The sequence below is a fragment of the Lepidothrix coronata genome, unplaced genomic scaffold (genome assembly GCF_001604755.1).
Source record: "Lepidothrix coronata isolate B3197 unplaced genomic scaffold, Lepidothrix_coronata-1.0 Scaffold59, whole genome shotgun sequence".
Taxonomy (NCBI): Eukaryota; Metazoa; Chordata; class Aves; order Passeriformes; family Pipridae; genus Lepidothrix; species Lepidothrix coronata.
The window spans coordinates 2,230,282-2,255,252 of record NW_016690239.1 but is presented as its reverse complement, the minus strand read 5'-3'; the positions used below and the strand labels follow the sequence as shown (position 1 = coordinate 2,255,252).

At 36.5% G+C, this 24,971-nt stretch overlaps 1 protein-coding gene across 1 annotated transcript in view; it reads right to left on the bottom strand.

Annotated features, from left to right (window-relative positions):
* PLXDC2 (plexin domain containing 2) overlaps window positions 1-24,971 on the bottom strand; it is a 254,364-nt gene that overhangs the window by 113,143 nt on the left and 116,250 nt on the right. Inside the window, exons 3-4 of the mRNA XM_017817251.1 lie at window positions 8,934-9,080; window positions 4,159-4,228 (exon numbers count right to left, since the gene is read on the bottom strand). Of these exons, the coding sequence (XP_017672740.1) occupies window positions 4,159-4,228; window positions 8,934-9,080 (217 nt within the window). The remainder of the gene's footprint in view (window positions 1-4,158; window positions 4,229-8,933; window positions 9,081-24,971) is intronic.

The following is a 24,971-nucleotide window of genomic DNA, read 5'->3' as shown; positions in this document are numbered from 1 at the left end:
GATTTTTGGTCATATTCCAAACACCTTTTCTATGTATTAATTGCAATTTCCTGTATGTTATTGTTATGCTTCATTATTGCTGAGCAGCGCTTACACAGTGTCAAGGCCTGCCCTGCTCCCTCACACATCCAACGACAGAGTGGACTGTGGGTGCACAAGAAGCTGGGAGGTGACACAGCTTGGACAGCTGATCCCTGCTGGCCAAAGGGATGTTCAATACCATATCATGTCAGGCTTAGTATACAAAGCTGAAGGAAGAAGAAGGAAGGGGGAGATGTTGGGAGTGATGGCGTTTGTCTTACGGAGTCACCGTTACACCTGATGGAGCCCTGCTTTCCTGGGGATGGCTGAACATCTGCCCGCCCATGGGAAGTGGTGAATGAATTCCTCCATTTGGTTTGCTTCTGCATGTAGCCTTTTGCTTTACCTATTAAACTGGCTTTATCTCAACCCACGAGTTTTCTATTACTCTTCCAGTTCTCCCCTACCTCACTGTAGGGGGAGCGAGCGAGCTGCTGTGTGGAGCTTAGCTGCCAGCTGGGGTTAAAACACAACAACCCAAGGCAACAAACAAAAGGTTTAGTGAAAGGTCATAATAATCTGGGTTGTCTACCACCCTTCACTGTAACGCTGCTACAGGCATAGCAATACAGGAGAGAAATGTAATGTCAAAGAGAGGTGCCATAAAAGAAAGAAAATCCTAAATAATTTACAGTATCTGATACAAAACAGCACTACAAAACAGAGACTGATAAACAAAACAAACCAAAAAAAAAGACATGGAGATTAAACAAGTGGGATTTACTCCTATGTGCATGGAAAATTAATACAACCAGGGATGAAGATTTGCTGCATGTTGAGTAGGATGTGGGGTCACAGAGCTTCAAGAACTCTTCTAAGAAGTGTTATGATACTGCCTGGAGAGATGTAGCACAAAAAGGGTTTTCCCAGCTTCACAGCCACTGAAGTCTATGACTGGCAACAAAAAACCTTCATATACTCAGCTCCCTGGAATGGATTATGTAACTCACTATCTCACGAGTGGTTTATTACAAAATTAACCATACTTGTGGCCTGTGGAGTACAAACTGTAGAAAGCTTCACAAAAAACAGAAATCAGCTTTTTCTTGTGCTATTTACTATTACTAAAGTTTTGAGATCTCTCTATAGGAATGTGGCCAGATAGATGTCCATATCTCAAAGCTGCAATTACTAATTATGTTAACAATACTATAAGATGTCTTACCTTCTAGTTATGAATTAAATAGCCCTTTCAAACACAATCTAAGGACAACAGTGAATAAAGCCCTTGAGCTAATTTATTTTCACTCCTTGTTCCTCCTTTTCTTAAACACAATCAAAACCATTCAGAAGAAGAAATAAATATTAGCTAAAGAGAAAAAAAAAGATGAGATTTACATCAGCAGTTTCAAAGTTATCTTAAGTAACCTGGGAAGCCTACTATGCCACAATGTACCCTCCATGAAGAATTGCAGAAACCATTGGAGTAGACATTTTTATTGTGACAGGGATTTAATGCGTCATTGTCTTAAGTTTTCCTTTTAATAAGGTTATTTAATTTATCATTTAGAGGAAAAACAGTTTGTAGTGTTTTTATTAGCATAATTAATCAGATACTGCTCTTCCTGAAGTAGACATCTGTCATGTGGGATTCCTGTAGACATTCTTTTGATGTCAGAATAACCTCTGGAGGTGTTTCAGCTCTCTAATAATAGTAATGCCATTGTAAAATCCTGGTTACTACAAAATAGTAGACCATACAATATACAAAGCACATGAAAACTGTATTTATCCTTTTTATCATAAATCATTGGTGGTGAAGTGTGGTGCTTAGCCTAGCAACAAAATTTGCAAATATAGACAAAATAAACACTTATCAGACAGTTAGTACAGAAATAAATCTTTCTTTTTCCACTAAATGAGTTTGGGGGTCTTGTAGTTGTAGAAAAAGTTGCATCCTGTATTGGACTGACAATGATTTACAGTTACTGAGCTTTATCAAGATGATATTTTTAAAGCTATTACTGACTAGATCTTTCTTTCTCATGCTTAAGTTTGAAGTTGAAAATCATGCAAGTGTCAATGAAGACACAAGTATCTCTATGCTAATGGCAGTGGTGTATATTAAAAGGACTGATTTTAAGGTCCTATTTAGCTTGACAATAATTCATAGATCTATTCACAGCAATATTACTTTACTTAGACCAAACGTAGACTAAAATAAAAGCAGAATTATCATCCAGTGTTCCATTAATAGTAAGAGAAAAGAGTGCTGTAGAGCTGCAGCTATTCTTATATGCTTATGTGCTTTTTAAAAAAAGAAATCAAGACCAAAACCATCTGAATTCCCCAAATACTCTGAAACAAAAGAAACAACATTTCCCACACAAATTACTAGTACACAGCTCTCCTTAGGAGCTTAACTTTGCTCCCAAGTCTTTGGGGTCAGATGGGGAAACTGGTAACAGCAGTGTATTAGTGAAAGGGGTAAAAGTGGTAAAAATTCAGGACTTCCATTAAAAGGGAAGGCCCAACAGTGACCACACAAAAACAATTACTTGAAGGAAGAATGAACTTTGTAAAGTTTTAAAGAACAAAGTACAGCAGTAGGAATAAGGGGACATTTAGAGAATGAACAATGTCTCCACTGCTGCTGTTTTAACTGTGCAGGATCCATCCTACTCCATTCTTTCATGCTGCACAGATCATGCACTTGATTTTGGCACCCCGTCAAATGTGACTCCTCTAATACAGAATACAGAACTATGCACTGACAATCAAGCACCAAAATGAAACTAAAAGCAAAGTAGAATGGAAATCAGGCAAGTCTCAAAATCAGTGGTTCATGGCTTTTCTGATCAAAATCAGTATCAAAACATCATTGCTGATCAAGAGAAAACCCTGATACTGAAGTAATCCCATAACTCTGCATCCTTTTTTTATCATTCTTCTGCAAATCAACCATTTAATATCAGCATTTATTCACCTCTGTCCATCTCTTGCGTTCTTTTGCTTTGGTAGCAAAATGGAAATCCTGATGGGGAGCATGACAGAAACCTCTATTCTAGTTTCTACTCGTGTTGAGACACTGGTTGCAATTCTTTGCTAATCTTTTAGTCATAACTTCTGCATTTAGGACTCCGGTGGGACATGGACATCCCCTCATCTTGGCCAGATGGTCACCCATAGCATGAGAAGAAGCCTTGACTGTGGCAGTGTAGGATTGCTCCTGATGATAGCGGCTCCTATTTCTGCCTGCTTGTCCTGTCACACCTCTAGGCAGAGCACCACCAGCCAGAGTCCATGAACTTCCTGGACCTGTTCAAGGACCAGAGGATGCTGTGGGTGTGCTCTCTGTGATGCTTTCACCTCCCTGTTTTCATTTTTTCACCATTACTCCTTCTTTTTATCATTGTCTTCCATGTCATCTCATTATCCTCTGATCTCATCTTTGTTTTTCAAGGAGGTGGAGAGGGAGGGGAGCAGAAGGAGTCAATGACTGTTCCTACTGCAGGAGACTGGTGCAAGTAGCAGCCAGCAGCAGTGGGAGGGAGAACCCTAACCACAAGTCAGCAGTAGTGCCCAGAGCTGCAAGACTAGGAGCTTGAGCTGTGCCACACCTCCTGTCTTACCCCACAGAAGAAGAGGAACACCGTGGTACATTTTCAGATGCCTTACCACACCAAGACAATGCACTGCAATGAGTTTGCCTCACAGGTGACAAATTGCGTACTTCTAGTATCACTTATCTTTGGATAGTAAGTCCTCTGCCCTTGTACAGGCAAATCCTAAGTCCGCCTCCTTGATTTGGCTCCAGCACTTTCTCCACAAGTGTAACTACTACACACACATACACATAAGATTTCTGGGGAAATATTTAACAGAAAAGTCTGTTAAATTATTTTTATAATATTATAAAGTCTTACAGTGAGATGGGTTTATAACAGTTCATCTTGAACACCTGGAGGTTTTTCATCATATTGATATTTTGTGATTTTCTTTTTTGTGGACAGGAAGATTTCCTAAATAAAAGCTGCATTTTATGTCTTGACATATACAGGGGAAAAACAGTATTTTAAAAAGCTGCAAGAAACTCTTCCCATATTACTCAAAGTAAATTGTTAGAAAGCCACTTACCCCCAGTTGCCACAGTAATTTCACGTAGAAAATGACCGTAAAATGGAAAATCAAAGGACAGATTCACTCTCTGAAAGGAACATCAGAAAATAAAATCAATATCGAGCAGAAAGGTAAGAGAAAACAAGATGGAACAGTCCTCCACTTCAAATATCTGTCTCATTGCTTTTTATTTTTCACTGAAGCCTTGCTATTCTTTTTGAATTTGGAACTGGTAATAGCTACAGGAAACAATTCTGTGTAGCACTTGAACACCTGAAAGCAGTGGATCTTCATAATTAAAGACTTCAGAAAATAAAATACATGAATAGACATTGTAACTCATTCATAAGAATAAAATTAATAAAGATTTATAGAGTTTTTCCTTAAAAAATGTTGATTTAACCTCTTTCTTAAGAGGAGCCATCAATATCTAAAGCCTTAGCCATACCTACATTTTACAGGATGCCTCCTACCTTGGCTGCTGGTCATTTGCTCCTCCATCACATGTGCCTTTAGATTCAAGTGCTCACCCTGACATCCTGCAGCTACCTGGGTGCTTATCTAATGAAGGCTGGTCACTGGAAGGCAATTTCTCCACTAATCCCATATGACACCAGTTCCTAAACTTCTCTATACTGTCAACTAGGAAATGAAATGATGTACAAAGAAATATTCAACAGAAGCAACAACAAACTCTACATAAGGTACTTACTGCAAAATAAAAATAAAAAAAATTGTTTGTATAAGCCTACAGATGACTACCCTCTATAAGGTGAATGCATAGCAGGGAACTGTAATTTGGGGAACAGACTTTTCTCAATTAAGCTTGCTATAAAGCATCATTCAAATTCAAACTCATTTTTCCTCTCTACCTATGGCTTTCTCCTTTTCTACCTATTCACTACTTTCCCAAAGTTCGCTAAATATTGTGGCTGATCTTATCACCTCATGTGCTATCTGGTTAAACTCTGAATAAATCAGTAGTTATGGTAGAAAGGAATGCTGAAATCCCAGTAAGGTCTTTCCATAGTTTAAATATAATATTCCATGAAAAACACATCACTTCCATAATGGTCCAAATCCCAGAAAGAAAACAGGCATGAAGCCCATTATTTCTTATTTAGGAGGAATTATTATAGTAAAACTCAGTGTGAAGGTGGGTTGTTGGTGACTGTCCCTCAATCCTTTGATGTCTCCACTTAAGTAAGTACAACAGCTCATACATTTTAAAAAAGAGGGGAAAAAAAGGAAAAAGAAAATCACTTTTTGTTTTTATTTTCCCTACCATTATTTCTGTCCTGGGTTTATTACGTTCAGATTATATCTGAGTACTTCTTCTCTCAGAAAGAATTATGCTTACATATACCAGAAATGTTTAAAGACTTATTTAGCATGAAATTAGCAGCTGAAGATTTACAGTAACTTTAAATTAGATTTACTTTCCACTTAGACAGGATTTATTAGCACATTTTTTGTTTGTTTTTAATTAAAATGCAAAATCCATTTGCATTGTGTTAATTGGACTGAGTGCGTTCTAATGACCTTTTCTGTATATACATAAATATGGATGTACCAGTGAACATTTCTAATCAAAATGCAAAATAATATGCAAAAGACAACTAATGAATTAACTCAAACAAATGTCCTAAAGTTTTCACTGCTGAAGTTTATGCTATGTCTGTGTATGCAGCCCATATAAATTGTCCTTGCTCTACCAAACATAATTTCCAAGAACTCTGTTAAAACTACCAATTCGCTGACCAGGCCATCCCTCTTTCCTTTGTCTGCTACCCTCCATTTTACCTAGTAGCATTAGTTTGCTGAATACACAGTAACCATGAAACTGCTTCAAATCAAAACTGTCCCCTTAGCAATCTTCTCAATTGCTGTAATATAAACATTAGTATAAAGATTTTTACAATAAAAACTTGATTATTTGCCCACTCAAGCCAGATACAGGTCTCCCACTGACTTAAATCGAAAAAGGATGCCTTAAATTCTGACAATGTAAAAATGTTTAATGTAGACAGTTTAGCATAATACTGTAATAAGAAGCTACATGATTTAAGAAATGTTTTAAAGCACAATATTCCAATAGTCACTAAAAGTGTGCTTTCACTTTTGCTGCTAGAAAGTATACCTTTTTTTCAGAAAAGAAATCAGAATTTTTAACCCGCTGAAATAAAAATGTTTTCTTCATACTTAATGATCGAATGGACTACGAGAAAAGGGAATTGAGTTCTCAGCTATGAGGTATCCTGTATCTAGTTCAGTGTTTGAGTAATCAGCTACTAGATATCTAAACACACTGAATATCCAAGCCACTCCTAAAATTTTATTTTATGGTTAAGAATATGGTGGTCATATGTTAAGAAACAATCCCTACTATTAGTGATGTAAATCCTGTAGTGTTAGACATTTTAATTGTTCCATTAATATATGTGTGTTACTTTCTGCAACCAATTTCTGTGCCATTTATACAATCAAATCACCTCGAGGATCTTCTCTTTATTACTTTTCCTGTAGAAGCAAAACCACCTGACAGCTTCTGGGAAATCTTAGGATTATATATTTCAAACTGAAGGAAAACACACAAATTAAGCGTAAAAGTTTTACCATTCAAAGAATCCCTGACATTGTTAAATGAATTCACTGATTCTTAACATATAATAATTTAACTCCCGATTCTACTGTCAAATTGGAGAATAATGTTTAGAAATTATCAGAGTCTAAATCACTGAGTCACAAATGATGTTCAAAATGGCCTTTAAAAAAGAATAATGACAAAGTTTATCTCTATGGAAGGGAAAGGAAGAGATTGCTGCTCAGTTATGTATGATCATTTCAGAATATATGACTCTACAGTTGTACAGTTATAGAGAGCACATCTCTGTTAAATAACTTCATTGTGTAGTACATATGAATGTTGTTTGCTCAGATGCATAGAAGAAATCAATTATAGATGTATAAATGAAATATAAAACCTGATGGGATGACTCATTGATACTTTTTCATCATTCAGGAAGGACATAAACCTCTGAAAAAGAGGTCTTTAAAAATGTATGTAGACATGGCTACAGGCACTTAAGTTCACAGTCCAAGATATTTGGGTAAGTATGAAAAGAGATGGATATCAGAGTTCTAAACCATGTTGAATGCTCCTCCACACTGATCCCACACCAAGAAAAAGAAATTGCCTCATTCTAAACCTCAGTTTAGTAACTTCATTAAAATGTCCGCCTTGGAATTGACATTTTTTAGGTGTATAATTTCAGAATCCAACTGGAAACAAAATTGCTTACAACAAAGATGTGGAAGGGTGTCGTCTTCACTAATACTTAAATGCAGGTTAAAGTTTCTCAAAGGAATTTCACCAATGTTTAGATCTCACTTTCACAAATTACTTTTAATAGGGAAAGATGTTATACCTTTTATATGTATTTATAAATATTTTAATCCCTTTTTTTTTTGGCATATTTCCATTCTCTCCCTCAACACAGAGCACCAGGAACCCCCATGAAGCTGGCAGGGTAGACAATAAAGATTTTCACTTTTAGGTGCCCTGAGATTTTTTTCTCATTAGAATCAAAATCTTTTAAGAAAATAGCTTATACAATGTTTTATTAAATCTACCCCAAAGACATATAACTGCCTGAACCCTCTGTTTTTGCATTATCTCTGGCTTCTTACATTCTTTTTGACTATGAGGAATATATTTTTTGAATTGGACTCTTTGTCAGTCACATGCACTGGATTTATCACGTCATTCTGCTTTTTGTATTCTGAGCTAAATATCACAGTATTTCTTCCAGCCACCTCTTGCATTTCTCTGAGCCAATCACTTGGCTTGTGACAGGGAGCAAACAAATAAACTCAGAGAAAAGATGAATTAAACTTGGGTTTTCTCTCAGCTTTAAAACTGTTAAGCTCATTTGCATCTTTAAAAACCGTATGACTTTTAATTAAGGTGTCCACTAGAATTTGTTTTAAACTGGCAAAACCCAAGGACTTTTTGTTGGAGCTAAGTTGGCAAATGGATGAAACAATTCTGAGTTGTAATTTTCTTGAACCACAATTCTGAGTTGTAATTTTCTGTATTTAATTTGTACTGATATTGGCTGTTCTATGTATGCAGCTTCTATCCACAGGTGAGAACTGAGAATACAATTTGTAAATCATACAGTATTCTATTTCACTTCCAAGTTTGTAAGCCTATTATTTTCATATCAATTTTACCAGGCAGCATGATTACAATAAGATAAATATGGTTGTTGTTTATGTACTGTTATATTTATTTGTCAATAATCTAAAACTGTGATCACATCACTTCTATTACTATAAGACATTCTCATGACTTTTTTTTCAGTTGTCCCAAAAGGAAAAGTAAGTGTGACACCTCATGCAAAATAGAAGCGAAAACACAGATACATTCCATGGGAGATTTAAACTTCAACTTCATCCTGAACCCAGTTCTGTTGTTATCAAACTCAGTGGTAAAATTCCCTTCAACTTCAGCAACACAAGTAGTTTACTGTTTGATAGCTTGTGATTCTCCTGAACAGAGAAAAATTTTAAATCTATCTGTAAAGGCATCTCTAAAGGACTTTTATAGCATATTCAAAAACGCAACTTGGAATCACTTGATAGCAACACTGTAAAGACTTTCACAGCTTAACTAAGATTCAAAGATATAGCTCTGTGAACAGTAGTCATCATACTTAGTAATACTACTCTGTGGGTCACTGGTGAAAACATCAATGTTAGTCAAAGAAGAAAATGCTATGATAACTTACTGCAGCTTGCCGATGCGTATTGGAAAGGATCCCATGAATCTTTACTTTGTCCTTCTCCATCTGGTCTATATTGACCCACAAATCCCGGCTGGTAGAATCATATGGGCCATACGTCCTTGAAGTATAATAATTATGATCTGTATCTTCCTGAAAGGGGGAAAAAACACAGATTGATATGGAAGATGCACATTAGTTTTATGTAAAACTCTCCCTTGAAATACTGAGTCCTGTCGCTTCTGGGAGCAGCAGCAACATGTACACTGCAACTCAGTAATAAAGGAAAAAAAGTACAAATTGCAAATGTGTTGCAGAGACAGCTCTGTTTCTAACCACTAGCAGTTGACAAGGCAGTTACCTCATCCAATCATCTTATGATGAAAATGTTCACTATCCCCAAATCCCAATCATATACTTCCTGTAATCACATCAGTGAAATCTATGGCAAAATGTTTGATAGCTTTTGAGGCAAGATGGTCAGTTAAGTTCCTTAATAATGGACACGCTCTAACAAAGCAGTGAGCACTATTCACAGTTAACACCTTAAAAACAATGTGGTTTTCAACATTTCTGAACATAATTCACTAGACTATCCTTTATAAGAATATCCAAAAAAATTTCTGACAGCTATAGGCTTACAATGCTATTTTATTTTAAATCTCCAAAAGTTTGCTTTACTATAGATTTGCCATTCAGAGACAAATACATATATATTTGTGGAAGAAAGTTTCCTAATTATCATGGTCTTTAAAATTACAGAAGTTGCTGTTATGCTCATGTCACAGCAAATTTCTGTCAAGGTCAGTAGCTGTGAAGGTCTGTACTTTCCTGCCTAAAACAGAGAAAGGGGAAAAAAAAAGTGTGTGGCCTGAAATGAGCAATGAAACAAATCTCAGATTTCCAGTCTTCCTTTACACATCCCAAGCTGTTGTAACCATAAAATATTTAAATCAACAGCATTTCCAGCTCTCTGTTGAAAAACTTGAAGTAATACTACAAAAGTAGTAGATGCTAGTGTCAGTTCCTTCCTTTCTTTCACCTCCTTTGAGACAAAGCAAATAAAACAAGGCCTCAGTTATAGTGTTTTAAAATTAGAGTAAACTTAGAAAATAAACAGTACTCTAGAAAATGGAAGAGGTGGACTTAGAATTTAGAATTACCCTGGTGACGGAGAAGTTCCTCTCCTGCAGTACCTCTTATTCCCAGTCAGCAGCACAGGACTACCGTCTCATCAGACCATGCTGCCATGCAGACCTGACACTCCCTCCCCACAGCCCACTCCCCAGAACATACACAACCTCTTCCTAATGACATGATCCTGAGCTGAAGACATACTTGATAAGAACTTATATTCTAGATGAAACTATTAAGGTCCTAGTTTAAAATATATTGACCATAAATTCTGTTTCAGCTGGATTTCACCCTACATTAACATCATTACTGATGCATTTTACTTTAGCTGTTGCAGATATAATCAGGTTACTTTCTCCTTGACACTTTCTGTATCATCTGCTGTACTTTCTATGCCAGGATGTACTTTATGTGCCCAGTAAATCTCAGTGACACCTTTGAAGCAACTCCTAACAACTTCAGCAGCTCTAGGTAAGTCACACAAGTAAACATAATTAAAACTATACTGTCAGGAAGATGACAAAAGCCAGCCAGCTTAGAAATTCTTTCCTCCTTTAATGGTCAACAGAAACGGTTATTACTGTCATGTATAAAGGAGGTACAGTAAATTAAAAGGTTTTGAAAACAAAGATATATTGTCCCAGTTTAATTTATCATTCTGACAAAATTTCCACAGAAAAAAAATTGCATGTGAGGCTCAAGGAAAGAGCTCCAGAGATAAAGAAGAAATAATTACTAAAATAGTTTGTTTCAGATAAACATGCAATATTTAAACCATAGTCAAAACTCTGCAAAATTTTTAAATTTTCCAGTTTTTCATAACTAATAATGCTACTCCAGCTAACTATTAGTATCTAAGCCTCCACCTCCACAACTAGAAGGCTCTAGTGCTGAGCCTAGTTGGTAGCTCTATACAAATGCTTTAAACGGTATCTTGATCCATGCTCAAAGAAGATTCATCATACATTTTGTAAATCAAACACTTTTATTATAGCCTTCAGCTCAAGATTTTGTCAGTGTGAGGACTTACTCATGTCTACTAAATTTTCTGTATAAAAAACGAAGTCTTATTTAGTATTTTAATTCAAGTTAAATAACCTTAGATACTTCTGGAAGGAAACAAATTCACTTCTACTTGGATATTAGAAGGAAGACAGAATTCCTCTTACTCTGAAAAAGCTTCATACCTTCGTGCAGATGTATTTTATGAATATACTATTAATTATTTCTCTCTCACATCCTAATTTTTCTTAATCCTATCTGTAAAAATTTACAATCTGACTACAAAAAGGCTCATGCAGCTAACTACTGAAGTTGATCTGAGCAGCTCAGGAGCCCTCAGTAAAGTTGGGATCCAAGCTTGTGTTCCAAGTTACTGCCTTCATGGTTTCTAGATTGTATTACTATGGAAATAGAATTCTTGGAGTCTTTCATAAATATGATTTTATTGGTATCATTAGATACCTATGAGTTTTCATTCTGTCAGACCTGCTTATATGGTTTGGTTCATTGTACCTGCTTATAATGCATTCCATCCCCTACAGGTACTACATGCGTAAGAAGATGCAAAAATGCTTCAAAAATTATAATGAATTTGCATGTAAATTACTGAATTAAGAAAATAATTTTAATAGTTATATGGTACAGATGTAGAGTTCTGCTGATAGCTAGAATTCTATATAAATACACTTATGAAGAGAAACAAACTTTTCAGTGTCTTTTAATGATGTAGAAGCACATTACTGAAAGGAAGATAATTCACAGCAAGTAGAGAACATACACATTACTACTTCAAGAAAGTTTTTTCTTTTTCCTTTGTTTTTCAGGTATGGATATGAGTGTTATCTCCCACTGCTTCTCTAGTTGTACAGTTCTGTCCAAATACTGCATATGTATGAAGTACATAGCACCTTTATTCTACTGAACAGTACAGCATTAAAGCAAAGGATTTTTCCAGACATTTTTTTCACCACCTATGAGGATTACTGTCAGCAACCTCTGTGAGTATAAAAGGAATATTTATTAGAACCTCTCTCATAACAATTGTCTTTTGGGGAAGTAAGTTATTTTTAACCTGAGGACATCCTTGATGCTGAGTTGCCATCTTACTGTATATTGTAAAGAAGATGAATTTCTTACAGTTTTCACAAGGGATATTTTCTGATGACATCTTGCCTATATTCCCATATTTCTCCAAATACAATTGAATTTTCTCAGGAAAGCTGAATGCATGCGCTACTTGCAAAAGCTCAGCACAACTGAAGTTTAAGCCTTTTTTAAATTCTTGGTGTTCAGTATTTGTCAAATTCAAATCTAACTCAAATACTGAACGTCCATTCCATATGTTACTTATATGGACATTCCCAAATACAGTCCAAACACCATTTCATCAATAACTGCTGTCCCTTAACAGATTAGGGTGATCTGTCACAATCAAGATAACATAAAGTAACTATATGTGATATTTAAAAGTAACAACTACATTATACCTCTGAAATTATTTCAGATTATTAACTGGGATTCTGGCCAAAGATGTCTATGAAAGTAGTACTGAAACAGACATGAAACAATAAAGTTCCCTCTCAATGAAGTAAGACACCACGATTCAGTGATGCAATCACATATGTAAACATTGGACTTTTTAGGTTTAATTCTCTTCCCGACACATTTTTTCTTTAAGAGAAATGAAAAGGTACTATAAATCTCTAGGAGATGGAGGATATTATCAAACAAGGTTTAGGAATAAGAGCCTTTGTTGAATCCAACTGCATGAATATTTTGCTTCTAAATACTGGATTCAATTTGATCCAAACCACAGACATTACTGAACAAGAAGCTCTGCCAGCTACTGAGCTCGCTCTCTTTAAGGCAATAACTGAAGAAAGCTGATAACTTCAACCAGAGAAAAAGCAGCTGGTACACCCAGGAATGAGCTCTGCTATTGCCCAATAGTATGTTGTAGAAAAACCTCTTACTGTCTCTGTAGTTGAAGGAAGAGAGTAAGGCATTCACAGAGCAAATCATTATAGATCAGCCAAACAGATGGCAGTTACATTCCAGTAGATTAAGTTTTGACTGCCTTCTCCCAGTACTGGAAGTCTGTTTATGACATTACCAATCAAAAATCAATCAATCAATCAATCAATCAATCAATCAATCATCCCATCCGAGGCTCCTCATCTTCAGATATTTGTGGTCAAGTGTTGTGAGTTATTGCTAGGTGCAATAGAGAACAACGAGACTGCATTTGATAACTGCTGTCCCTTTAAATATACTATTTATTGAAATTGCACTTCCAAACTTCAGTTGAGATGACAGCACAATGAAAAAAATATGAAGCCCTCAAGGACACGCTTAATTTTATCACTTTAAAAGGAAGGTGTGATATCTGATTGTTAACAAAATACATTAAAAAATTGCCCAAATATTGCCAAACTCACAGGCAAGGTCTATTTTTAAATTAATTGAAATTGCTGCTAATATTTGTCTTAAATATTAATTCTGAGAAAATTCATCACCTATTACTAAGTTCAGAAAGTCATCTTTGAGCATTTCTTGATTAATAGCCTATGAAATTAATCAGAGAATTATGCTTTCTAAAAGGTGCATTTGTAGACTAAAACGGAAACACTGAAAGGACAAAACAGGCAATTCTATATTTTTTAAACAGACAATTTTTCAGCAAGAAACCAAAGATAATAATACTTCTTTGGATATTTAGAGGAAGGAAATGAACTAGCAATTAAAATTATTTCCCTAAGGAATAAGGCAGTTCTGGTGATCCATTTTGCAGACATACAGCAAAAACAGCTTCCCCAAAACTATTTGCACTCTTACCTAGTCTCATGTAATGTTTGCTATTCTCTTACAGTATCTGTGCCTATCATACAGCTAAAATTGACTTCTGCATTGTTTCAGACTTTTGCTAGAAAATTGCTTTTATATTTCTGAATATTATTAGTCTCCACCAGCTAAAAGCAGCACAAGGGGGAGAACAGAGATGATAGCTTGTGTAGAACTTGAGATAGCTGTGAATTGGAGCTGATGGAAAGCCTCTTCCCAATAGCACGTTTTTGGGCACCAAGAAGGGGCAAGAGAAATGCATGTTCATACTCTGCATTACCTGGGCAGGGGAAGCATGTGTGTATGGTGTTCCAACTGATTTTTCCTCATTTATTTACATTTTCCTTAGGCAGGGATTGACTGAGACAGGAGCAGGTGTTAAGGACACATGGAGGATACCCCTAATCTAACAGTCATTAGCACAGGAGATGAGACAGTACAAGAAAAGATCACCTCTCCTGAGATAGGGTCCTAGTGGGAAGATTAAGACCAGAGAAAATGGGGAAAGAGATACTTTGTATGCTGCTGTCATATAACTCATTTTAACAGGGAGTACCATAATTACAATCATAACATAGCAATCCTATGTTGCAATTTTACAGTTTTATAGGACCTGATAATCTAAGAACCCTAAGCAGTTCTTGATTTGAACCAGCCTGTCAAAATGTGAAAGCTCTTATTTCAGCAGATAAGATACATGTGGACTACAACATCAAAGTCTTACAGTGGACATGTATAGGGGCACAGAGACAAAGCTATGATAGATTCCTTTTGTTGTTTTTCATGGTTTTGTTTTTTGGTGGGTTTTTTTTTGTGTTTTTTTTTTTTTTTAATATCTGAAGTGGAAAAAACTAAGGGAATATATATACAAATACGGGCATAGCATACCTGCTTCACATCAACAATCAGCAGAACCTGAAGACAGCCTGAGAACATCACTATTGATTACACAAGCCCTAGCAAAATCCATTTTGAACAGCTAATGTAACGACTAATGAATGAGAGGAACCCAATCTAATAGAAGAGGAAATTCTGTGTCTGAGTGCACTAGGGTCAAGAACTTCATCTTACATTATATTCTCCAAGAAGAGACTACACAAGTGCTCTGCAGAGTCCTGAAAGTTACTGTGTGTGCAGAAGTCCTCAAACTCAGATTTTCACTAGGGCCAGTATGAAGCAACATTGCCCAGAATCAGACATATTTACATCTGTAGGTTATTGTAAACATTAAATGATGTCATCAGCTGGGATGAAACAAAGGCATTTAGCTCACAGCTCTCTCCCCTATGTAGACACAAGGCTTTACACAGCTCTACAACATCTTAAGTTCCCAGGTTTTTAAACTGCACTTTTCTGAGCTCCTGACAGCACCTATAATGGAGAGTCACACACATTGACAGACAGTCTGCAAGAGAAGGATGCCATAAAACTGTTATTAATCCAAAAAGCCATTTAGTCTTTCCGGCTTTGTGAAAAGTCAATGTGGAGCCACTGACTTTTCCATGATATTCAGCCCCTTTTGAAAAGAAGCTTCTCTCTTGGGGACTGCTATAATACTGTCAGCCTATTTAGGGGTCATTACAGCAGTCTCATAAAGCCCCTTGGATTGTCTTGTCATATGAGACAAGCTTCAAAAGAGTAAAAATCTCTGCAATGCCTTACTTAAGAGAGGAAAAAAGCCAAATTGCCAAGTCACTCAAAAACCAATTACAGTAGGGAAATATTTATTATGCAGTTTTGTTCCTGATTTGCTAGAGCAGGAGTCTGAGAAATGACATTCTCAAAATAAGCCTTTATTAACTGCTCTGTAGTACCCTCTCCACTAAAGGAAAATAATAGGAACCATTTCAATGCAATGTCCATTAAAACACCTAGCAGAATTTGATTTTGGTTTAATTATGACACAGGTTTTAGAGTTTATATTCTCATTTTAAATCTGTATAAATGACCAAAGTGTTCATAAAACTGGAACTGTGAAAATTACTGTTTATAAACATAAATACTATCTGCCAGGTCTAGACTACAGAGCATCAGTGGTTATAACGCCATGGCTGTTACCAGGCCCATTCTTGGGGGGTCATGACTCCAGATAATGCCATAAATAACTATGTTTTTGTCAAGTTAGCCTTTACAGATTTAGTATTTCAGTCTTCTAAAGATCCACCTCCTGTGTGGAATATAATCAACAGCATATTTCTGAGTATGTACTTTGACATACTTACAACCACATTTGTACAAATATTTCCTCTCCCTAAATATACAATAAGTTCAGTTTAATATTATATACTTTTTTTTTTCTTTTTAATCCAGGTATTGGAACAACTTTAAACTCTCTGTAGCCTATGTATTTCTCCACTATGTGTTCAGATGTCAGGAGAGGTACATCAACCCTAACCCTAACCCTAACCCTAACCCTGTAGCATTTTACCTGTAGGGATAAAGCCTAATTTAAAGCTTTTAAAAGTGTCCTATGTACACCTCAATCTTTGCCAAAGCCATGCTGTTCAGTCCAGCTGTGTGCTGGTCAGCATATAGCCAGACAGCAGCATGCTCAGCACAGGGCCTGGGCATAACAGGACGAACTACATCACCGTGGCTTCTCTGGAAAGCACTTGGTTTAAGCAGATTGCAACCAAAACTGGTAGTCTATTTAACCAGAGCAATTTCTAGTTTGGTTCTCACATGTACATGAACCTTTAGTTACTAAAACATAGGACTGGCTGCAATCCACAATCAATAAGTAAAATTTCAAAATTACAATTCGTGCCTTAGAGAGAAAGATAGTGCCAATGAAAGTGATTAACCTGCAGCGATTGCTACTGCTCTTTTGAAAGCTTGCTCTTTGGTTTGAAAAAGGGATTAATTTTGTTTTATTCACATGTATTTTTCTCTATACATCTGTAACAGGAATTCAGTCAGGATATTCTACACAAGAACAGTGAAAAGAACACGTGATTTTAACAAACTGTTCTGACCAGCCACATTTCTTAAGGACTTGTCACAGGAAATGCTTCTTTATCTGATCTTGTAGTCACACTCAAAAAACCAAATCCCTAGACAGCTCTCGTGCCACAACTGTAAGACATCATATTTAATTGAGATGCTTGATTAGTTACATGTTGCCTAGACAGGCGTATCCAAGTTGCTGCCTTTGCATGACATCAGGCTCCAAATAAGTTTTCTGCAGAATCTGCACTCTTGTTCTTTTCAAGAGGGATAGTCTGAGCACTTAACAATTACTCTGACAAGATCAAGATGTTAAATAATATCCTCCCTCTATGGTCTCTGAAAAACACCAATGCCTTCAAGTTAACCCAGAGTGTAGTTGATCCAATACTCTCAAGTATTTAAAAATTAAACACATTATTTTGGTTTTGATAGATGCTATTTTTTCTTGTATATAACTTCTAAACCTATGTTGTTCTTTCAGAGTAGAGCAATTCAAAGAAGAAGGTTTCACAAACTTGTATTTCCTTATTTGGCTTTCATCTAAATGCAGGACACTGGAAGATAACACACACGGCACTACAGAATTACTTCTGACTGCAAGGGTGTCTTTTCACAATTTTAAGCAACAGAAGTGATGCCAAACATCTAAGCACTGAAAAACAGTGAAAGATAAAGTCCTGAGATTTTACTTGGGTTCCAAAAAAATCTTTTTTTACTGGAGGTGGGGGTGGTCAATGAGACAGGAAGTGGTAAAAGAGAGGAACAACCTCAACATTTTGACCCGGACCAGAAACAGGCCATTTTTATTTGGCTTGATTCAATTTGTTGTTGGTATATCTGTAAAAAAAATTAAAAATTATATCTTTTCACTTCAGATTTAGACGAACAAATAGGTAGCTGAGCAGGGTGGAAATCGGTTTGCAGGTGCAGCTGTCTGCATAAGAGCTACATTTGTAAGCGCTCATTGTCAGGACCACAGACCTAGTAAATGCTGTCAGCAAAGGTTTGCCAGCTCATGAAGTTTCTAGGTTCACTCTAGAGCAAACTAAATACCCACTTTGACTGCACTGACTATGGGTGACATATAATTGCCTAAGCACAGGAGGAACCCAGGGCTGTCTGAAACTTGTAGATATGATTCAGTACCTACAGCAGAACCTTATCCTACAGGAGCAGCAATGGACCATTCAGTATAACCACAGTGCCCAAAATGATATCGGATATCCACAGCTAGGTAACTTTCACCTTAAATTTCCATCATCTGTGATCACAGAATCATAGAATACTTTGGGTTGGAAGAGACCTTAGAGACCATCTCATTCCATCCCCCCAGCTGTGGGAAGGGACACCTTCCACTTGACCAGGTTGCTCAAAGTCCCATCTCACCTGGCCTTGAACACTTTCACGGATGGGGCATCCACAACTTCTCTGAGCAACCTGTTCCAGTGCTTCACTACCCTCATGGTAAAGAATTTCTCCCTAACATCTAATCTAAACCTACCCTCTTTCAGTTAAAAGCCATTTTCCCTTGTCCTGTCAGTTCATGTTCTTGGATGAACTTGCACATACTTCATCTACGTCACATGCACCTATACTTAGGTATCCAAATTGAAGAGCTGAATTTCACCTTCAATTTCAATATTAACTACTAGTAAAAAGAAAACCACTTGTACATATCTCAGCCTTTTGTAGCAATCACAGTGGCCTCGTATTTAGTGTAAACTCATATGCATTTTTAGAGCGGTATACAGATGTCTACTAGCCTTTACTGAATGTTTATGTGAGAAACAAAACCTCTGCAGTGTATTTAAGAAATAACCTTGATTTCCAAGGTGATGGAATAATATTCCTGATACACTAATATAAGAAAAATCAACACTTCAAGCACTGTTAATAATTAAATGAAAACATTAGAAGTTCTATTTCAATTGAAAAAAAAATTCTCAGAAATAAATTTCTTTTTCTTTCAACTACATAGTCAGCAATTGTCCAACTGTAAGAATTGGCTGTTTTGTTTTCTAGACAAATAGGAACATTGGGTGCACTAGCTTATAACTGTGGAAGGAAGATGTTTCAAATATGTTCACCAAATTTGCTATAAACCACTGTGCCAGCCAGCCAGTTATACCACCAAAATGAACAACCATTGGGTTGTTGACCTATGGAAGCCACATTGTTGGCCCACTCCTGGATATGGCTAAACTCAGCAGTAGCACCTTGGAGCCAGATTATGCCTGTTTTAGCACTGAAAGAAACTTTTCACACACCAGGAGAGAGGCATTCATACATTGCCTGAGGCAGGAAGAACCTGAGAAAGTTTGTTTTGCGGTCTCTACTGGAGTCAAAGGGGAATACCTCTGAGAGATCACGGCATTTTATCCCTCATGACATTTTCTGCTCCACCTATATGAGATCAGACAGATAGGATTTCCATCTGCAGTTTCTCCCTCTTCCTATTTTTGTTGCTAAGGCTACAGAAAGAACACTAAGAGAGTGATGTTTTGATTTATTTAAAAATTTTAATAGGCACTCGTGAAAAGTCATGCAGCTTGATACAAATGAATAAAACAAACCTCCAGTAACCCTGTCACATCCCTCTACTTTTGTCAAATGTTGTGCCACTAAGAGGTCTGGTGGATATGTTTTCTGTCCTTTTTCTTTTTTTCCCCCCCATGTTATTCACACTGCAAATTGTTCAATTTGTTGTAGACTCTCCAAGATCTCCATTGCCAATTTTGTTTTCTAGAAATAACTATACTGTTTTATTACTGATGGTCTGTGAAAACTTAGACATGCTGCACAGGAATGCATGTTGGTGTTACAGAAGAAAGAAAACAAATAACCAAAAACCCCAAGTTATTTTCATTAGATATTAATTTTTATTCAGTGTATGAAATACTACTATTAAAGGTATCTCCTCAGCATTTTCTTCAACAGTTGAAAGCATTTAGGTAGTATTTTTGGAAGGACAAATGCACATTTTACAAATGGAACTTTCTTAACTTTGATACCCCTCTTGATATGAATTTTGAGCGTTAGCCCCATTTATTATTCTCTTTGAAAAGTCTATATAACTCACATGATCACAATGAAGACAGACCATTGAATGAAGTTATCATCATGGCTAGGCTTTGCGAACGAAGATTTGGGAAGGACTCTACCCACACTTGCTAGTTATAATGAAGTTATAATTACTAACTTTACACAGAGTCAAAGGAAATGTCCGACCGAATCTGAAACAAAGCACTCATCTGCTTACATGCCAAGCTGCTACTGTTTTGGGATAACAGATAATAGACTCCAATATTAAAGAAACATGAAAGATTTTAGTAGGCATGGAATAATACATCAATGTCATTAGAATTCCTATGGCTTTAAAAATCTCTCCCTAAGGATTGGTGTTATCCAAACTGGAATTATGTGGCTTAATGTGACAACTTTTTACTCACCTACCCAAATTCCTCTGCACTAACAGCCCGGTAATGTATTCACCCTCACTCCTGGCTCCAACCAGCTATGCACAATTTGCTGTGTGCTGCTAAATTAGCGAAGGCTGTTTGCTTTGCATGGGTTGAAATGAACATAGTCTTCTGCTTTCTGCATGACCAAATCGATACAAGTCTCCTCCCTCATTGGGACACTCCAGGTGAACGGGATGAAAAGGGTCAGAAAGGAAATGCCCAGGAAAGGAGAGACCTTCCCAGTCTTCACAGCCACACTCATATTCAGTTCTCACAAGCTGAATCTATTTTCAGCAAACTTCTGCAAGCAAGGGCTAAGGCATGCATGACTGAAATAATTAATTCAGAAAGAAAGTCCAAGGTCTGTTGATACTGCTCACAGCTCTTTTCAGCCAAGAGTTCACTGATTCTGGCATAACTGTAATGTGCTTTAGGAAGTTGGAGATGAAGAGGGATATGGAAATGTAAAACATTATAATGAAGAAAATTCAAAGGTAGATTCCCTTAAACTCTGATTTCCCTGTCTCCTTCCTTGCTATAGAAATTCATTATCATCAATATGTTAAATTAAATGCCTTGTGTGCCAACATAGCTAAGCATGTAAAATGAACTCAGGATTACAATGGAGTTCTCTTACTTAGGAGTGGGGGAACTAGTTTTTAATTTCTTTCTTTCCCTATCTTCTCCCCCGAAGCTTAAAGGAAATAGAGAATGAATGTCACCTCCAGTCTTTGCCTTTTTCAGCTATACCTGAGTTGATAGCAGAACCATCAACTCTTGAGTTTAGATTTAAATTATTGGAAACATTTACAGGCTCACTGCTACAGTACTTTTTATCAAGCTGCCAATACATTCAGTCCAGCTGAAGACTGCAGCAATGCCCAGTACAAGTGTAAAGATGACCTTGATATAAGTAAGCAATTAATGTATTCAAAACAAAAAGATATATGAGGCTTTTCTCTAGTTTACCATTTTGCAACTGAAAGCCTGGAAGAAAACAAGACAGTGATATATCAGTCTGCTGGTTGGCTAGAAAGTGTGACATCACTGGTGAAAAACTCAGCCGGACAAGTGAAAAATAGTGAGTAAATAAACGATTATCCCAGATTCTGCTTTTAATTACAGATGACATACTGTTTGTTGTGATTAGTAAGAGAAGAGAATTAGATTATTTCATATGTGATCTGTGCTGCTTTCCAGATCAATTCACTTTCTGGCTCTTCTTTATAATTACTAAAAATATTACTTAAATACTGAATGTAGCAACAATTTTCAGGCCTTTTAGTTTGACTTAGGATGTCACATGAAGAGAAAGTTCAAATACTTTGAGTAATATCACATAAAAAAGGAACATATTTTTTCCCTTGACTCAGTCTGAAAACAAATGACATTCTCCACCTCCAAAGTAACAAGGTATTTTCTAAAATTAACTCTGGCAAGTGTGAATAAAAACATTCTAAAATAGCAATAACAACCTCTGCAGAAAAAAAGTAGATTAAAATATGGCAAGAAAATCTCATACATCTTAGTCTTTGATTACTGTATCAACTGTATCATTTAACAGCAAATGTTAACTCTCTTACAACAAAAATATTACAACTAAATATTCTGCTACATAGAAAAGCAAAAGGTATAACCAAAATGGTTTCAGTGAGTTTCAGTGCAACTCCAGCATATCCCAAGACTCTTCCTTCAGTACATCTTAAATTTCTGCTGCAACTTTCAAGCTTCTAAATATGAAAATAATAACACGACATTTCAGTAAATCTAGTAAATGGATACCAATAAAAGCACAAGAACAGTTGGACTCTTTTTGGTCAAACATACTTTTAGTCTGGTCCTCAGAAATGACTGGGAATGAGAGTTGGACTAAATGATCCTTGTGGGTCCCTTCCAACTCAGAATATTCTGTGATTCTGTGCCTGTACCTGATGCCCAGGAAGCCCAGGGGACCCAAGACAAACAATGGCAATTCCCCATTTTCCCTAGGTTCCAGTGATCTGCTCTTCAGAAACTCCCTTTTATGTTTAATAATCCTTGACAAATTTGTATTCCATGAATTTGTCTGATTTTGTAAATTTTGACATCCACAACATTTAGTGTCAATGAGCTCCACAGCTTTCGGAGTTTAATGATGTGCAGTAGAGAAGAATCATATGGGAAGTTTGTTTAATCCTCTAGAGCATTATGGAAATATCAGAGACATGAACATCTATTGCAGCAAAGACTTCTGGGCCAATGTTACACTGGCTTAAAGTCAGCAAGACAACTGTGTTATCGGTACAACTGACATGGCCTAGGGCAACATAAGATAGGGTCTGAAATTGCTGAAAACCTGATGCAATACCGCTTTCAACTGTAAAACCATGTTTTATAGTCACAGTTGTTATACCCCTGGAAATTCTAGGGCTATACTAGATGGTCAAAGTTTAATCAAAAATGGAGAAAAATATTTGCAAGCCTATGGGAGGAACCCAAATTTTTCCTCCTTCTCTTGAATGAATCACGCACCAAAAATATACATACACCAAAAAAATCGCATGATGTAGTAATTATTAACTGTAAAAAAGAAATAACTACACTTCCTTAACATTAAAAATAAGAATGAATACAACTTTTGTTCTGATAAAGATTTTGCAAGTAAACCTGGCAAGCTGCAGCCATGTAATTAAATCTGTTAAAATATATTTCTTCACCTATAACTATTTAATAATATATATAATAATAATAATGTATAATGGCCAGTCTTTGCGAGCGAAGATTTGGGAAAGGTCATTAACCCTTCGAGCCTGCGCAGTGGATTTTTTAGGTGAGACACAGCGTGCGCTGAACTGAGCCCACCCTTTAATCCTGAGGTTCATCTGCCGGGGCCAAGCACGCTTGGACAGTGGCAGTGAGGGTCTCAGGACGTAGGTTTGTTTAGAGTGACCTTCTCTTAGATGGATTGCCTCACAGGGCTGACGAGCTCCATCTGCCCGGGGGGCTGGGAATTGAACCCGGGTCGCAGCGGTGAGAGTCCTGCACCCTAACCACTAGACTAAAATGATGCTAAACCAAAATTTGATGTTTCCCTTATTTCAGTCAAGGGCTAAATATTGTTTGAAATAAATAACATAGTCTAGAATCCATTCCTCAAATGAAGCAACATCACAAAGCAGGTATCAAAGATAAAACTGATAGTTTCTTCAGTTTTTTAACTTGTTGTTTTGTTGGTTTTTCTTCCACACAGATTTTTGCAAATACAGATTTCAGAACAGAAGTACCACTCTTTTGCTCTCTAATTAATCAGTCAACTCCTGTGACAAATTTTTGTTCTGCAAAGCTTCATTCCTCCTCACTTATATGTCAAATATTTCAACTAAAATAAAAATTAGAAGCCTAAAATCTGGTTAAACTTGTGTAATGAACATGCGTTACTTTGATATTTCATAATGCACATTAATATGTGACTATGCATTAAAAAAGAATTCTGTCTCAGTGCAGAGATCAATAGCATCCCCAACATTATTAAACTGAATAACTATACAAAAAATGTTGCCTGTGGAATTGACTTGCACTGTTAACTTTAGGGAAAGGAAGACACAAATACTATCTAAGCAAAATATTAGAACTATAAATTTAAAAGCTAAACAAGCAGGCAACTCCACAGGTAATTAAAGGCTCTAAAAATTGCAAGTCAGAAAACAGACTTTAGAAGTAAAGCGTGACACTCTCATAGCTTGGTATGAGGAAAAAGAACAGAAATGCTCATTAGACTATGTGATAATAAGGTTTTTTTCTTAAATACAGAACATGCTTCTCAGTAACCTGGAGAGACTATGGTTTCAGAATAAGTGCTATTGACGCTGCTCCTTCTAAGTCCTTCAGATGCAACTGGCATTAAAGCATTGGGATGAAAAAAAAAAAAAGGCAAAAATAGGAAAACAGGAACAAAACAGAGGTAGGCTTGGCCAAACTGACAACTCACTATGAGGCTATGATATGAAATTGTTTAGTTTTAAGGTTTCAATAATGCATGGTCAAATTTTTCTACTTTAAATATATGCATTAGAGCAGTAATCACAGGATTGACTTATCATTTGCCCAGTTGAAGGGAATTTTATCTTAACCATTTATTTTCTTCCTTGCTCAGTCTTGAAGTGAGAACACAGCAATGGGCATGCTGACACTGCTGTTAGTAGCTGAGAGTAATTGCTCTCAAGTCTCAAGGGCTGTAAAACTCAATCCCTTCTGTTGTTTTTGCCAGTCAGAATCAGACATCGTCACTTCCATGAATGACTGGGACCAATAAGGGAGAAGCATTCTTCTGGGCACAAGCTCTGGGTCAAAATGCAAAATTCAGCAAAAGACCATTTTTAGTAGGAAATCCAGCAGTGTTATTCCAATAGGGGCAAGACGATGTATAAACTACAGAGACTGCTAAAATTTACATTTCAAACAACATTTAGAGAAACTAAAGAAAGGAGAGAAAAAAGAAAGAAGAGTGTCTTCAGTTAACAACAACTCTATTTTAGTTAAAAGCAATACAGAGCATGAGATATCAGTAACATCCACAGGAATAAATGAATCACTTCACTACAGAAAAAAATTATTTTGCACTGAAATAGCCACAATTTTCTATGCTTGCAAGTACTATGTTAGGAGGGGTGGAGAAAGT